This window comes from Monodelphis domestica, chromosome 3 (genome assembly GCF_027887165.1).
Source record: "Monodelphis domestica isolate mMonDom1 chromosome 3, mMonDom1.pri, whole genome shotgun sequence".
Taxonomy (NCBI): Eukaryota; Metazoa; Chordata; class Mammalia; order Didelphimorphia; family Didelphidae; genus Monodelphis; species Monodelphis domestica.
Window position 1 is genome coordinate 292,518,128 of NC_077229.1, and position 14,781 is coordinate 292,532,908.

Consider the following 14,781-nt stretch of genomic DNA (forward strand, 5'->3'; position numbering starts at 1 on the left):
TATTACAGCTATCTAGTTAAAGGTGATAACAACAATAAATCCAGGGTATATTCATGTTAAAGATCAAAAAGGATCATGAAAATCAGGAAGTTACAAATCAATATGTACATTTTTAGCATTGAGATGAACAGTCCTAGAATTCCTAAATATGAAAGGACCTAAGTGAACTTCTATTCCAAATCATAACTGAAATAGAATTCCCTTTAGAATATATCTTCCAAATGGTTGTCCCAGTGTTTGGTGAAGAGGTGGCCAGACAGAAAACAAAACTTTCTTTGGTATAGTGTCTGTTGTTTAAGCACAGTACTCAGGAATCTAGCAAATACTTTTTGACTAGGAGGAAAATTTATGCCTTTTGTGTTCTATTCCTTTATTTTTTTTAATCAGCTATTTCTTATTTTTATTATTTTAAGGGCAATGGGGCTTTTCAGTCTGATTGACAGCTTGTGGCCTCCATTAATGCCTTTGAAAATTCCTGGCCAAAGTCAAGACTATGAAGAGGTAAGTCCAACGTTGGAGTCTCCTTTCATGATAAAAGATCAAGGGCCAGCATTTTTAATGCCCTTTCACAGATGGGTTTGTGATGTCTAAATCAGAAATAAATTTTCAGCATATCTCCTTTCCCACCAAACTATAAATCTATTCTTGGTTAATTGAAAATATATTTTAAAATAAATCATCACTACAACAACAACAACAAAATACCAAAACCAACCTTACAATTTTAAATCTTAATAACCTATTTTGCCCGGGTCTTCTAAAAATTTCCCATCCATTTCCTCTGCAAGCTCTCAGTCTCCCTCCAAAGGCACACACAACCCTTTTCCAAAACCTCTCCATGTGTTGTTTTCTCATTAAAATTAAATTCCTTAAAAGTAGGGACTTCTCTTTGTTTATTGTAGTGCCCAACAACTAGTAAATACTTAATTTTTTCCTCTTTTCTATTAAAACAAGGCTTTCTCCAAATACAACTTTATTACCTGTGTGACCACAGGGCACCTCCATTTTGTAATCTTTAAAGTAGGGATAATAATGCTTGTATTATATAAGTTGCATGGTTGTGAGAAAAATGCTTCATAAACCTTAAAGCCCTATAGAAATGTCAACTACCATTATTATTCTCTGCCTTACATTTACTTTTAGAGACAATTCTAATTATCCATAAGAGAGAAGAAGGAAAGAGAAGGAGGGAGAGAGGGATGGAGGAAGAGAAATACTGATAAATAAAATACACAAATAAGCAAAAATTTTCAGTTTTACCAATAATTTATGCTCTAATTTCCTACCAAATCATTTCCTGGAGTTGTTAACAGGGGGCCAGCTTGACTGAATTTTTTTTTTTAATCTCTACTCAATGCCTTTTCTTATGTGGCCCAGTCTGAATGAGCATAGTTCTCAAGCCTCAGTGCTTTACGTGGTATTCATATAGACAAGAATTAAACCTGGCATTGTCATTCCAGTCAAACCAGCATGGTGAATGGCCACTATTTCTACATTACAGTTATCAGAAAAGTGTTGATTCCCTGATGATTTAATTTGAAAATCGTATTGGATCCTCCTTTTTTTTTTTTAAACTTCTGTCCTCTCCATTTTCAACAGATGAAAGCTGATCAGAAGCCTCCCAGCTTCTGTTATATCCTCACTGCTTGTCCAGAGCCTGGAGAAGTTGGTATCAATGTGGAAAGCACGATTTCTAATATCTACCGGCCCCCATCCATCCATTCCTTAAAAGATATTCTTAAGGTAACGTCTATATTTAAAATCCCCTTCCCTTTTCCTTTCCCTGAATCTTTATTCATTTCTCACCATTTCTCTTACTTGTGTCCCTCTCTTTCAATGGTATTTCAGGCAGGTGGTGTTGGGGCTCATCGTTGCAGCTTTCATGCCAGAGTGATATATCAAAGACTCCAGGTAATCTTTCTTATCTTAGGCGCTATGCTCAAAAATGTTTTGAATGTGAGAGAAGATGATTTTATTGAAAAGGAATTTGAATTTTCAGAGATCCATCACAGCAGTCATGTAGAGCAGTAGTAACATTTTGAAAAGAACAACAGAAAATCTTTTGACTCTATTAAATCACTGGAGTTCAGCCATTTTCTGATACACAAAGCTGCCCAGAAAAGGGAAACAAAAGATAGATAACTGCTTGCCAAATTAGAAATAGTCTTAACCACAGTCATTGCACAGAGTTATGTTGAAAGAACTATTGACAACAACCCCTGGAGTCCATATGAGGTTCTTAAAATGGTTCTTGTGAATGTCAACCTCTGTCTTAGTCCAGACTGATCTTGTCATCTGTTTACTAGGCACACAACTGTATTTCTTTAGACAGCTGGAAGCTGGCTAAAAAAGAGAATATTCTCGGTCAGGCTAGAGATAATATTATCCACATCCTCCTAGAAACCTAATGTTGATCATCACTAAGAAAATAACATTAGTGTTAATTCCAAGTCACTTAAGAGTGACTTAAAACTTCCCATTGAAAAAATGTTTTTCTTATTTTTGCCTTCTAATCCATTCTTTCGCAGGTAAGAATAACCTCACCTTCATGTCAAATGTAGACAATCAGGGTAAGGAAGTGACCATTGGAATTCAGATAAAAAATATTAGTCACACACCAATAATGCCACTATAACATTATCTACTTTATGAACCACTGAGGAAACAAAACAAGATCAGTTTGATTTCTCCGCAGCAGAGAAATCTAATTGAAGGTTAGCTTGTGCTCTGGAGATTCCTTTGCATTTTATGGCCCTCTAAAACTTCCTTAGGTTCAAATTTACCTAAATTCTGCTGGCCCCACCTCCGGATAGAAAGATGATGGTCTCAAGAGAGTAGACTGAGACATAAACTCTATGTTTCTGGACGTGGCTGATTCAAAAATTTGTTTTGTTTGACTCTACATTTTTATAAAAGGAGTTTGGGTTTTTTTTTCTCATTGCGGGTAGGGGTAAAGGGAGAGAAAACTGACTTTATGATGAGAAGAAATTTTCATCTGTTAAAAATGAAAAAAAAATTTAAAGGCAAACACTTAAGGAAGTTCGTTTCTTTGAGTTATTCTGAATAAGATATAATAGAAAATGTTGTATGTTAATATTGGATAAAAAAGGCTACCTATCTATATATGTTGAGGTCATTATTACTTATAATATTCTATGATTCTGCAATCTGTTACATTAGATAATATGGCCATGGCAGCTTTTATATATAGATAATATAGTCATAGATAATAACTTCATATAGATAATATGGCCATAGCTACAGAATTTAACTACTAGCTCAGAGAGATTAAATACCTTTTAGTTTTTCTTTCCTTTTCATTTTCAGTTCCAAAATTTCTCCTCTTTCCCATCCATTGAGAAGGCAACACCTTTTAATTCTATTCATATTTCACAATTAGATATCAGTACTTTTTTTTGAGTCCTATGTACATAGTAAGATGCAATAAATATTCGTTGAATGAATATCAAAGAGAGATCTCTAAAGTGGGCAAGTGTCACCTGTGATGATGCTTTGGGAGTGGGAAGTCTACTGCTCTCTTCTTATAGTAGTCTCCGGTTCTTCCTTTCCGACTTCCTACTAATTTCCTTTATTTGTCTCCTTAGCTAAGCATGCCAATAGCAAACATCAGCATTTCTTATCTCCACCATTGGTGGCAATTAAAACTGTGGTGGCAATTAAAATAATGATGGTGTAGTCAAAAGAAATAGCAGGCTCAGAGGACAGAGTGCCAGACCTGGAGTCAAGGAAGACCTGAATTGAAATTTGGCCTCTTGACACTTACTAGCTATGTGACCCTGAACAAGTCACTTAACCCTGTTTTCCTAAATTCCTTATCTGTATAATGAGCTGGAGAATGAAATGGAAAATCACTCCAGTATCTTTGCCAAGAAAACTCCAAATGGAGTCACAAAGAGTGAGACACAATTGAAACAAATGAACAACAAAAAAGTCCAAAGAAGATTAGTTTTCTTATTAAAGAACTTGGGCTTCCATCCTGCCTCTAAAACTTGTCACATGTGGGATTCTGGGCAAGTCATTTAATCTCTTTGGGACTCAGTTTCCTCATATTTATAATGAAAGGATTGCCCTAAATAACCTTCGAAATTTCCTCCCACTCTCAATTTATACTCCTCTGAGCTTTAAGATATCTTTCAATTCTAAATCTATGCTCCTCTGATCTTTTGTCCCAAAGTTCCCTGACCTCTTAACAAGCAGAATAATAACAGGAAAGAGAATAATGGCTGAGACCTTTCATCTGCTACTCTTCCTGCCAGCCATTATTCCCAGTCCTCATTATAACCTATAGAATCACCAAATGTTAGAGCTCAAAGGACCTTAGAAGTCATCTCTTCTAACCCTCTTATTGTACAAATGAGGAAACTGAGAGACTAGAAGGGAATTGACTCGAAGGGAATTGACTTGGCCCTGAGGTCCTTTAGCCAGAAAGGTGATATGAGCCCATTTTATCTAGGCTAGAGATCCCCACAGTTCTGTGCCTGGAGCAAAATCTGCAAATCACCATCCACCCTAAAAGCCATGGGACTTCTGTGTGGCCCCCAGAGCAGTGACACATTCCAGGCAATCAATTAGAGATCTTTAAAGAGATACCAGGTTGTCCATGCACAGGAGCCCTGATAGAGATGTCTCTCATGAATGAAATAGCCTCTGAACTAACAAATTCTTTCCTCACTTCTCTAAAAACTTTCCTGAAGTCCCATCTCCAAGACCCCATTTTTTTTAATTATAAGCTACTCTTCTTAGTTCCTCTATCTAATCAGTAATAGAACCTCCATGTGCATGGTGTTCACCAGTCAAAGTTCATTCCAATGGGTTATCTCATTTGATCCTCACAATCCTTTTAAGTTGGCAGGCAGGCCTCATATCCCCATATTTCAAAAGGGGAGATGAGTTAAAAGGTAGCTAGTAAATGAGATACCTGGGAAGAGAACCCAGGCCTTTGGACTCCTGCCTCATTATGCTTTATACTCTGTTGTCTCTCTGTCACTTTCTCTCTCATGCAGGAATTCTATTGCAGGTCTTTATATATCTGGGGGGTTATTTTCTTCCTATTAAGATTATGGGCTCTTTGAAGGCCAAAACTGTCTTATGGATGCTACTCTCTTAAATGAAGCCCTCCTCTAACATTTATTTAAGGGAAAAGTCAGCAAAAGCAATGAGAGAAGGGAAGGATAATGTAAAAAAGCATGAAAAATTGCTGCATCAAAATGACACCCAATCTTTCGTTCTATTAGCTGGTTGTTTCTGTGGTCATATTTTCAGGTTATTGGACAATAGTCATTAAGAACAAAGTTTTGAGATATTATAAATGGAACTGAACTTTAAACATTGTCTCAAAAGATGCTTTGGGGAGTGGGCAGCTAGGTGGCCTGGAGACAAGGTCCTAGGTTCAAATCTATTCTGTGTGACCACAGCCAAACCACTTAACCCCAGTTACCTATCCCTTTACCATGCTTTTGCCTTGGAACCAACACTCAGCATTGATTCAGAGGGGAGGGAAGGGAAGGAAAGGGAAGGGAAGGGAAGGGAAGGGAAGGGAAGGGAAGGGAAGGGAAGGGAAGGGAAGGGAAGGGAAGTAGATAGGTATTTGGGCAGGTAGCCAGGTTTCAAATCTAGCCTTAGAAACTTCCTAACTGTATGACCCTGGGCAAGTCACTCAACCTCTGTTGCCTAAACAACATTCAGTATTGATTCCAAGACCAGAAGATAAGGGTTATGAAAGATAGAAAGGATGGATGGATAGATGTTGGGGCCAGTAAGTGGCACAGTGGATAGAGCACCAAGCCTGTAGTCAGGAAGATCTCAGTTCAAATGAAGTCCCAGACACAAGGTGTGTGACCTTGGACAAGTCACTTGACCCTATTTGCCTCTGTTTCCTCCTCTATAATATGATTTGGAGAAGGAAATGGCGAACGATCTCCAGTATCTTTGCCGATAAAACTGGAAATGTGATCACAGAGTCAGACATGACTCTAATGCCTGAACAACAGAAAATCCAGTGGAGAACCTGACAGTATCCTGCACTTGGAATTAAGAGATCAGAGTTCAAAACCCAGCTCCAGAACTTTAGAAAGGTTACATTGCCTTCCCTAGTCTTGTTTCCTCATCTATAAAATGGGCATTTATAAACCATATTTTAACTGTAAACTGTTCATTTTTTTATTATCATTAAAAAACATTCTTGCTGTCTGGTTGCATGCATGGTTATCTACACTGACTCTCTCTACGTAAAATGCCCTAAGAAGCAGCTTGTCTGTAAAGATTTGTTTTTCACCCTCAGTTTGTTGATAGAAAATTCATTGAATTGAACACTCATTGATTAACATAATTAGAAAAACAAGTTACAGATTCAACTTTTTAACCTGCTAGAGGAAATAAACATCTCCCCTTCCTAGACCCTTAGAATATATTATTCTTACAGGCTCTAAAGAGAGAATCAGAAGATCCTTTTCAATTTGTTCATTGTTGTTATTTGGATTAAGCATTCTGTTCTACAAGGAAAACAATAAATAAATTCCATCTGTGCTGTTTGCTGCACTCCATTGTAACCAGATCCTCCTGTTGTTGTCTTCTGCGGCCTCTGTGTTCAGAACAAGTTGACATGATAACTTTACTACTTCTGATTAACATTCTTCTTTTGGTAGTGGTGATTTTCGGTCACCGTGCAAATGTTCGCTTTCATTTATTTCTTTTTCCTCTTGGACTGCTTCTCTTCTTATGTGTTACATGAGAAGAGTGCCTTACACAGTGCCTGGCGTATATCTGTGATAGGACCAGGGTTTCTCTGTTTCCCTGAAATAAATACTCGTTTTCCCCATAAGGATATTTGTCCCTGGGACTTAATTGTTCCCCTGCCTCCTGAATGGGGCATAAAAAGTCCCATCCCTGTAGAATCAAGGCCTATCTGGCCTGAGAACTGCAGGAGTTGTGTTATCCTGCCCTGCCCTGGTGACTGCATGGATTTCCATTTGTTCAGGAAAAGACAAAGTGGGAGACCCTCATCTTTGAGAAGCTAAATGCTTCTTTTATCCCTGTCCCCTTGTTGCTCGAGTAATGTTAACATCATTTGTTAACTATTTCATGTCTTCCAAGTCCTTGTTTCCTCCCAACAGCAAATCAAAACAAACAGGACATTGGCCTTTCCCTAACATTTGGCATCGTCATTCATTACTGAATAAACAATTGGGGAAACTGGAATGATTTGCTACCTGTAAACATCACAGAATCAGCTATGGAATTGGATGGAATCTAAAGAACTTTTTTTTATTGTTTAGTCTCTTTGGTGATTCCCTACTCTTCGTAACCCCATTTGGGGTTTTCTTGGTAAAGATACTGGAGTGGTTCGCCATTTCCTTCTCCAGCTCCTTTTACAGATGAGGAAACAGAGACACCCAGGGTTAAGTGATGGACCCAGGGTCACAGAGCTTGTAAGTGTCTAAGACCAGATTTGAACTCCTGAAGATGAATTTTCCTGACTTCAGGCCTCATTCTATTCACTGAGGTGATCTAGGCCAACTTGTGCCTGAATAAGAATCCCCTCCATAGTATCCCCTGGCACAAATCATCATGCATCAGAGGAAGCCTCCCAGGGAGAGGGATACTGCTACCTCTGACCTCTCCCAGGTTACTGCTGGGAAATGTGCCTGTGTAGGACATTTTTCTTTACATTAATCATGAATCTGCTTCTCTATAATTTCTGCCCATCACTTGTTAATCTGCCCTCCCCCAGAGTATTGCCTCTTCCTTAATGATTCTTTCATTTTAACAAGCATATATTAAGTATATATTGTGAGCAAGGAACCAAAGATATAAGGATAAAAAAAGATATAAGGAACCAAAGATATAAGGATAAAAATTGCTTCGGAGGCTTACACCTTATTGAGCGATAGAGCATGTAAATTGATAAGTAAATACAAGATAATTTGATGAGAGAGAGAATGCTAACAATGATAAGAATTGGTCTTAGGCAGGAAATGGTATGAGAGTGGAATCCTATAATATCTCTCCTAAGTCTGTCTTCTCCAAGCTACATATTTCAGTCTTTTCAATCAGTCTTCTAATAGCATTTTTCACCTTTCTTCCAAAACTAAAAATGTTCACTGTAAGAATAGATGAATTTTAATGATCAGCACCACCAAAAATATCACCTAAAATAGTCCTATAAATTGAAAAAGAATATTCCATTTTTAAAAGTTGGTTAATGGACCATCACCACCCTAGGTATCCTTCTCTGAAAATAATCTCTCATTAGAATATCCATCCCAAAATGTGACATGTAAAAGCCAAACATAATATCTACTCTAACTGTGGTCTCACCATCACAGACAACAGAGGAGTATGACCATATTTATCTCTACGCCATGCCTCTCTTAAAGTGGCCTAAGAGTATATCCAATTTTTTGGCTACTATGTTACACTATTGATTCATGTTGGGCTAACTTAACAGTTTTAATTTTTTTTTAATTTTCTATTTATTTTTTCCATATTGTACATTTTTGTAAGTGAGTGATCTTACGTGAAACCAAAACCCCAAAATATAAACCCAGAGAAGCAATTGAAAAATCATTCATTCTGACTACAACAAGTCTTTCTCTGAAGGTGGATAGCATTCTTTGTCTTAAGTCCTTCAGAATTGTCCAGATCTTTGTTTTTTCTGAGAGAAGCTAAGTCTCTCGCAGTTAATCATTATATAATATTGCTGTTACTGTGTACAATGTTTTCCTGGTTCTGTTCATTTCATTCTGCATCAGTCCATGAAGGTCTTTCCAGCTCTTTCTGAAATCATCCTGTTCATCATTCCTTACAACACAATATTATTCTGTCCCTGTCATATAACACAATTTGCTCAGCCATTCCCTAATTGATGGGCATTCCTTCAATTTCTAATTTTTTGCCAACACAAAAAGAGCTGCTATAATTATTTTTGAACAAGTAAGACTTTCCTTTTTTTTTTAATCTCTTTGGGATAATGTAGCAGTTTAAAAAATGATGTTAAAAGTCAATTGCCACTGGTAATAGTTGAAGATTTAAGTTCTTTTCCTGGTAGAACAAGATTCTCTTTTTGTAATTGTAAAAATATTTTAAAATTCTTAGCTCAATCAAATGACTAAATTTCAGATCTGCAAGATGTACTATAAATGACACTGTTATTATTTTCCTATTCTAGATTGGCAGAGGATTTACATTATCTGGAGATAGGTACATTTATTTCTGTCAGCATAATTTTATGAATCATATAATTCTTCTCAAGCAAATGAATCATTCTGAAATTTTTTCATGTTATTTGTTCACCAAAAAAGAAAATAATCCTTTTAAAATTATGCATGACATTTTTACTCTAGAGAAAAATGCACACTAGCAGTAAAAACTCAATTTATCCAATTAACAAAGTCACAGAATATCAGTCAGAGTTGGAAGGTAACTCAGAGGTCATCTAGTCTAATCCATACCTGAATTTGTCATGCAGTCTTTTATTTAAAGACTTCTAATGAGCTGGAAATCATCTGCCCATTCCACTTTGGGACAGTTCTCATTGTTAGAAAGTTTTTCTTAAATCAATTCTGTATTTGCAACTGTAACTTCTGCCCATTGTTCCTATTTGGCTTTCTAGAGCCAAAAGGGGGTCCCGTTCAATACATCTTTTCTTTTCTTCATTATCATCATTCAAATTCTTGAAGACAGCTGGCATATCCCACCTAGGTCTTCTCCAGTTTCTTCCGCTAATTCTCATAAAGCATAAACTACAGACTATTCTGAGTTCCTCTACTACTCCTGATCCTTATTATGACCCAACTATGTGTCAGTGTTAAAGTAATTTAACTTCTTGGCCACTGTTTTCTCACATTGAAAATGGGATTAATAAAACAATATTGTTGTGAGGATCAAATGAGATAATATGTAAAGGTGCTTTGTAAACCACTAAAAGTGCTTTTTAAAGAACTCTATAAATGGTAGCCATCATCATCATCATCATCATTCAGTTCCCCTTCTCTGGAAACTCTCCAGGTATTCCTAAAGGTTTTAAAGTGGGTCATCCACAACTAAATACAATATTCTATTTGTAATGTGAGTACAATAGGACTATTGTTGTCATTTGCTGGTTTAGTCACATCTTACTCTTCATGACCCTGTAAGGGGTTTTCTTGGCAAAGATAGCAGAGTAGTTTTCCATTTCCTTCTCCAGTAGATTAAAGCAAACAGAGGCTAAGGGACTTGCCCAAAGTCACACAGCCAGGGAGTATCTGAAGCTGGAATTAAACTCACGTCTATTTAAATTCTAGGCCCAGCACTTGCCTTCACAAAGACCTCTCTAATACTATCCTAGACCAAATTCTCCTGTGTTGCCTCCAGTTCTAATAAAATGTTTGATAGCAACACCATTATTTAGAAAAGAATTTGGAGGTTTTATTCACCTTCATCCCCATTATAGTGCTAATAAAAAAAATATGCTGTATGTTTTAAAGATTTGGCAACTGATACATTTAAAGTATTTTAAAAGTATTTTAGGGAGGCAGCCTGATGGCTCAGTGGATTGGGAGCCAGGCCTAGAGATGGGAGCTCAAATCTAGCCTCAAGTACTTCCTAATTATGTGACCCTGGGCAAGTTGTCTAATCCCCATTGCCTAGCCCTTGCAGCTCTCCTAACTTGGAACCAATATGCAATATTGATTCTAAAATGGAAGGTAAGGTTTTTTGGTTTTTTTTAAGTGTTATAGGCCAAATGGCAATGACTATGCAATTATTTATTCTGAATTTGCCATTAGCAATATAGGTAAGATGCTATATGCTAAAAAGGCATGTGGCAATAATGGCATGAACAGTATTTATACTTGCCCTCCTACACCAGGCTTCTTCTTGTCCTCCCACTCTGTCCCCTTGGGCTCCATCTGAAGCTAACAGGGTCACTCGTTGGCCCTGGGGTCAACTCTGGATTATCTTTTCCCATAGAGGGGAGGGTTGGTGAAGCTAATGAAATGAAATCTGGTTAGCTGGGTGAAAGACAATTCAGGGAGCTACATCAGAGGCCTACCTGTACCTTCTCTCCTAAGTTTTCTTGCCAAGAAAAATGGGGCCACCACCCAGCAACTTGATGGTGGGGTGGAGTTGAAGATACTCTGATTACAACCTCTATTAATCAAAACCCACCTAACCAGAAACCTCAAATGAGGGGAAATAAAATTCCTCCACCCTACTTCTTCAAGAAAGATATATAAATTAAATGACCTTCAAAGTCAAATCCAGCTCTGATTCTATGAAAGGAGCTGGAATTGGGTGTTTATTTAAATAAGCAACTACAAGAGAATCCACTTTAGATATGATTGGACCATTTACCCTGAAGATCTCAACACATTAAAGAAATGTTTACTTTTATGTTTCATTTTAATTAGTAAGAGCAAAATGTAAGAATTTATCATGTAAATTTTTAGGGACATTTTATTTTTCCCCAATTACACATAGAAAGAATTCTTAACATTCATTTTTTCACATTTCAAGCTTTTTATATTTCAATTACAACTGTGAAATATAAAAAATATTTTACTAGTTAATTTAACCCAAAAAAAGGCCATCCTACATTGCCTCCATTCCTTAATATTCTAGTCTGTTGAATTTTTATTGTAATATATGTGTCGCTTTACACAGAAAACATTTTATCTTCTTTCTTGTGACCAGAGATAAGCCATAGTTATGGGATAGGAAGAGGGAAAAATAAATATGACAGTAACAATTAGAAACATTACAGTGTCTGCTCAAAAAAAGACTGGGTTATCAAAACTTTGGATTCTCTCTCTAAAGGAGAGTTTGAATTTTCTTTAGCCTTCTAGAAAATTGATTAATCATCAGTTCCCCTCCTTCATCCTCTATCCTTGACCCTATCCCTTCCTCTTGCCCTTAGGGTCTTGCCTCTCAAATGATCTATTCTCTTATCATTCATCTTCAATCTCTTCTTCTCTTCCCTCTGGTTTCTTCTCTTCTGCCTGCAAACATGCTAAAAATCACATAATTCTATATTTGGAAAAACCCAGGGGCCATCAAGCCCTACTAGTACATGACTGAGCCTGAGAACCCTCCTCAACATCCCCAACTGGTGTTCATCCTGCCTTTCTTGAAGAACTCCATAATTGGAGTTCTCAGGGTTTTCCAGTTATTTTAAAAAAAAAATCTATTCCATCTAGCTACCCTTCCATATTTCTTTCCTGCCTCTTTACCAGACTTCTTGAAGAAGTTATCTACAACTAGTGATTCTCTTGTTGTTTTTCATGCTTTTAGTCATGCTCAACTTTTTTTGATGCTATTTTTTTGGTTTTCTTCTCAAAGATACTGGAATGGTTTTGCCATTTCCTTCTCTGGCTTGTTTTACAGATGAGAAAACTAAGGCAAACAAGGCACAAAGGGGTGACATATCTTGTAAGTGTCTGAAGCCAAATTTGAGCTCATAAAGAGAAGTCTTCATAATTCCAAACCCAATGTTCTATCCACTGCATTACCTAGCTGCACCATCTCAATACTGTGCCACATGCATTCTGATCATCTTCCTGCTATTCTCCCCAGTGGGACTTTGATCTCTGACCCAGAACATAGTGCTCTTATAGGTAGGCTTTCACTTTATTTTTTTCCTGGAAACAGATTTCTTTACCACTTTCCTGCCTTCTCCACACCATGCCACCAACATCCCCCCCAAAACCCCACTTTCCACCATCCCTTTATGTGTTATTTTTCCCCATGGCTATAAGCTTTTTGAGGTCAGAGACAATCTAGCTTGCTTTCATTTGTATCGCTACTATTAGCACAGGATCTGGTCCCTAATAAGTACTTAATAATGCTCTATCTCTCTACTACCTCAAGTCACTCTTTCCTTACCCTTTGCAGGCTGGTTACTGCTCCTACCATATATAGTAATATCTTTGGTATGGAGGGCTTGTCGTGCCCTCCTAGGGCAGCTCTCCAGCCTCTGACCCCCACCTGACACCCAGCTCTCACTTGTGGCTCCCAGTAGCTGCTAGCATGCAGCAGTGGCCACACCATGGGCAACAGCTTTGACAGGCCGGATAAACCTTATAAGGGTAGCCATCGGGTCGTCGTGGACCCCTGGTGAACCAGGGCTTTGCTCACCCAGCATGTGAAGACTGCTTCGGCGGAATAGGCGGAAGACACCAATAAGAAGGTTCAACGGCTGAGAGGGCGACGCAGCAAAGCACTGTGGAGTGCTCAGGGCGTGTTGGAGCACAAAAGACAACACGGCCATCCAATGCAGCTGAGGAAGTCTCCAGGTGTAATGCTTTTTCATGCCACTGGACCCAGGCTTCCAATGCCGAGAGAGTAGGACTGTCTCTGTGCACCGACTTTTCCACTTAAATCTTCTTGCACAAGTATCTTTGTGCACAAAAACACACAAAGACAATAGTCATCGTTGGTTACCGAGAGACAACTACTACTACTACTACTGCTCCTACCACTTCTCTAGTGAGACTGCTTTCTCAAAAGTCATCTCCAGGTCCTCAAATCCTTTGTTCAATCCTATCCTCTATTCAGTTTAATTCAATAAATATTTAAGAGCTTTTTCATTACAAAACTCTGTTCTAGAATCTTAGACTCACAAAAGCAAAAGCTAAATGGTCCCTGGCAGATTTTACATTGTGGAATGAAATAAATAAAACATAGACATAAATGAAGGAGGTTTCACAGGGGAGGTGACACTGAACTGTGGAAAGATAAAGATTCCTAGGGATGAAGATGAGGAAGACCTGAATTCCAGGTATGGGAGATGGCCTATGGAAATTAACAGAGGCAGGAACTAGAGCGTCCAGTTCAGTGAATAGTTGGTCATCCTGTCTGGCCAGAATGTATAGTTCTTAAGGAGCATACTATGAAGATAAGGGTGGAAAGGTCAGTAGGACTAAGGAATTCATATTTTGACCTAAAGACATTGTGGAGCCATTGACAGTTCTTGAACAGGAATGAAATAATCAGATATCTATTGTTGCTGTTTAGTTGTGTCCAACTCTTTGGGACCCCTTTTTGGGGTTTTCTTGGCAAAGATACTGGAATTGCTTCTCCAGCTCATTTTTGAGATGAGGAAACTGAGGCAAAGAGGGTTGTTACTTGTCCAGGGTTATATATAACTAGTAAGTGTCTGAGGTCAGATTTGAACTTAAGTTTACCTGACTCTAGGCCTAGCATTCTATCTACTTCACCACCTAGCTATATTACCTTATCTATATACCTTAGGAAAATTGTTTTAGCAGCTTTGTGGATGCTTCATTGGAGTCATCTCTATGCCAGTGACTGCCAAATCTACATATGCAGACCTCTTCTTTCTCTTGAACTCTAATTCCTCATCTCTATCTGCCTCCTAGTCATCTCTCCCTGGATATCCAATAATCATCTCAGATTCAGAATGTTAAAAACCAAACTCATCTTTCTCTATAAACCCATGCTCTTCTTAACTTCCCCATTTCTATCAAATACTCCATCATTCTGCCAGACACCCATGTTAGACACATAATAAGGATCCTCAACTCTTCATCCTCATTCACCTCCCAATCCATTCATTTACCATGTTTTGTAATTCACTTCCTCAACATCTCCATCTATGTCCTTTCTACTCACACCACAACCAACTATTCCAGCCCTTATCACCTCTCACACAGACTATTGCAATGGCTTCTTTAAAGAAAAAGTTTTTATTGATGTCTTCTGTTTCCTACCATAATTAGAATCATAATCTTAATTATGCCAAGTGTCATGCCCTCTTCCCTTTCC

The 14,781-nt window shown here is 37.9% G+C and overlaps 1 protein-coding gene across 2 annotated transcripts in view; it reads left to right on the forward strand.

Moving 5' to 3' along the window:
• SPIDR (scaffold protein involved in DNA repair) overlaps nucleotides 1-14,781 on the forward strand; it is a 627,114-nt gene that overhangs the window by 558,034 nt on the left and 54,299 nt on the right. For both annotated transcript variants that reach the window (XM_016431530.2, XM_056823886.1), the window contains 3 exons: nucleotides 414-501; nucleotides 1,600-1,743; nucleotides 1,849-1,911. In XM_016431530.2, the coding sequence (XP_016287016.2) occupies nucleotides 414-501; nucleotides 1,600-1,743; nucleotides 1,849-1,911 (295 nt within the window). The remainder of the gene's footprint in view (nucleotides 1-413; nucleotides 502-1,599; nucleotides 1,744-1,848; nucleotides 1,912-14,781) is intronic.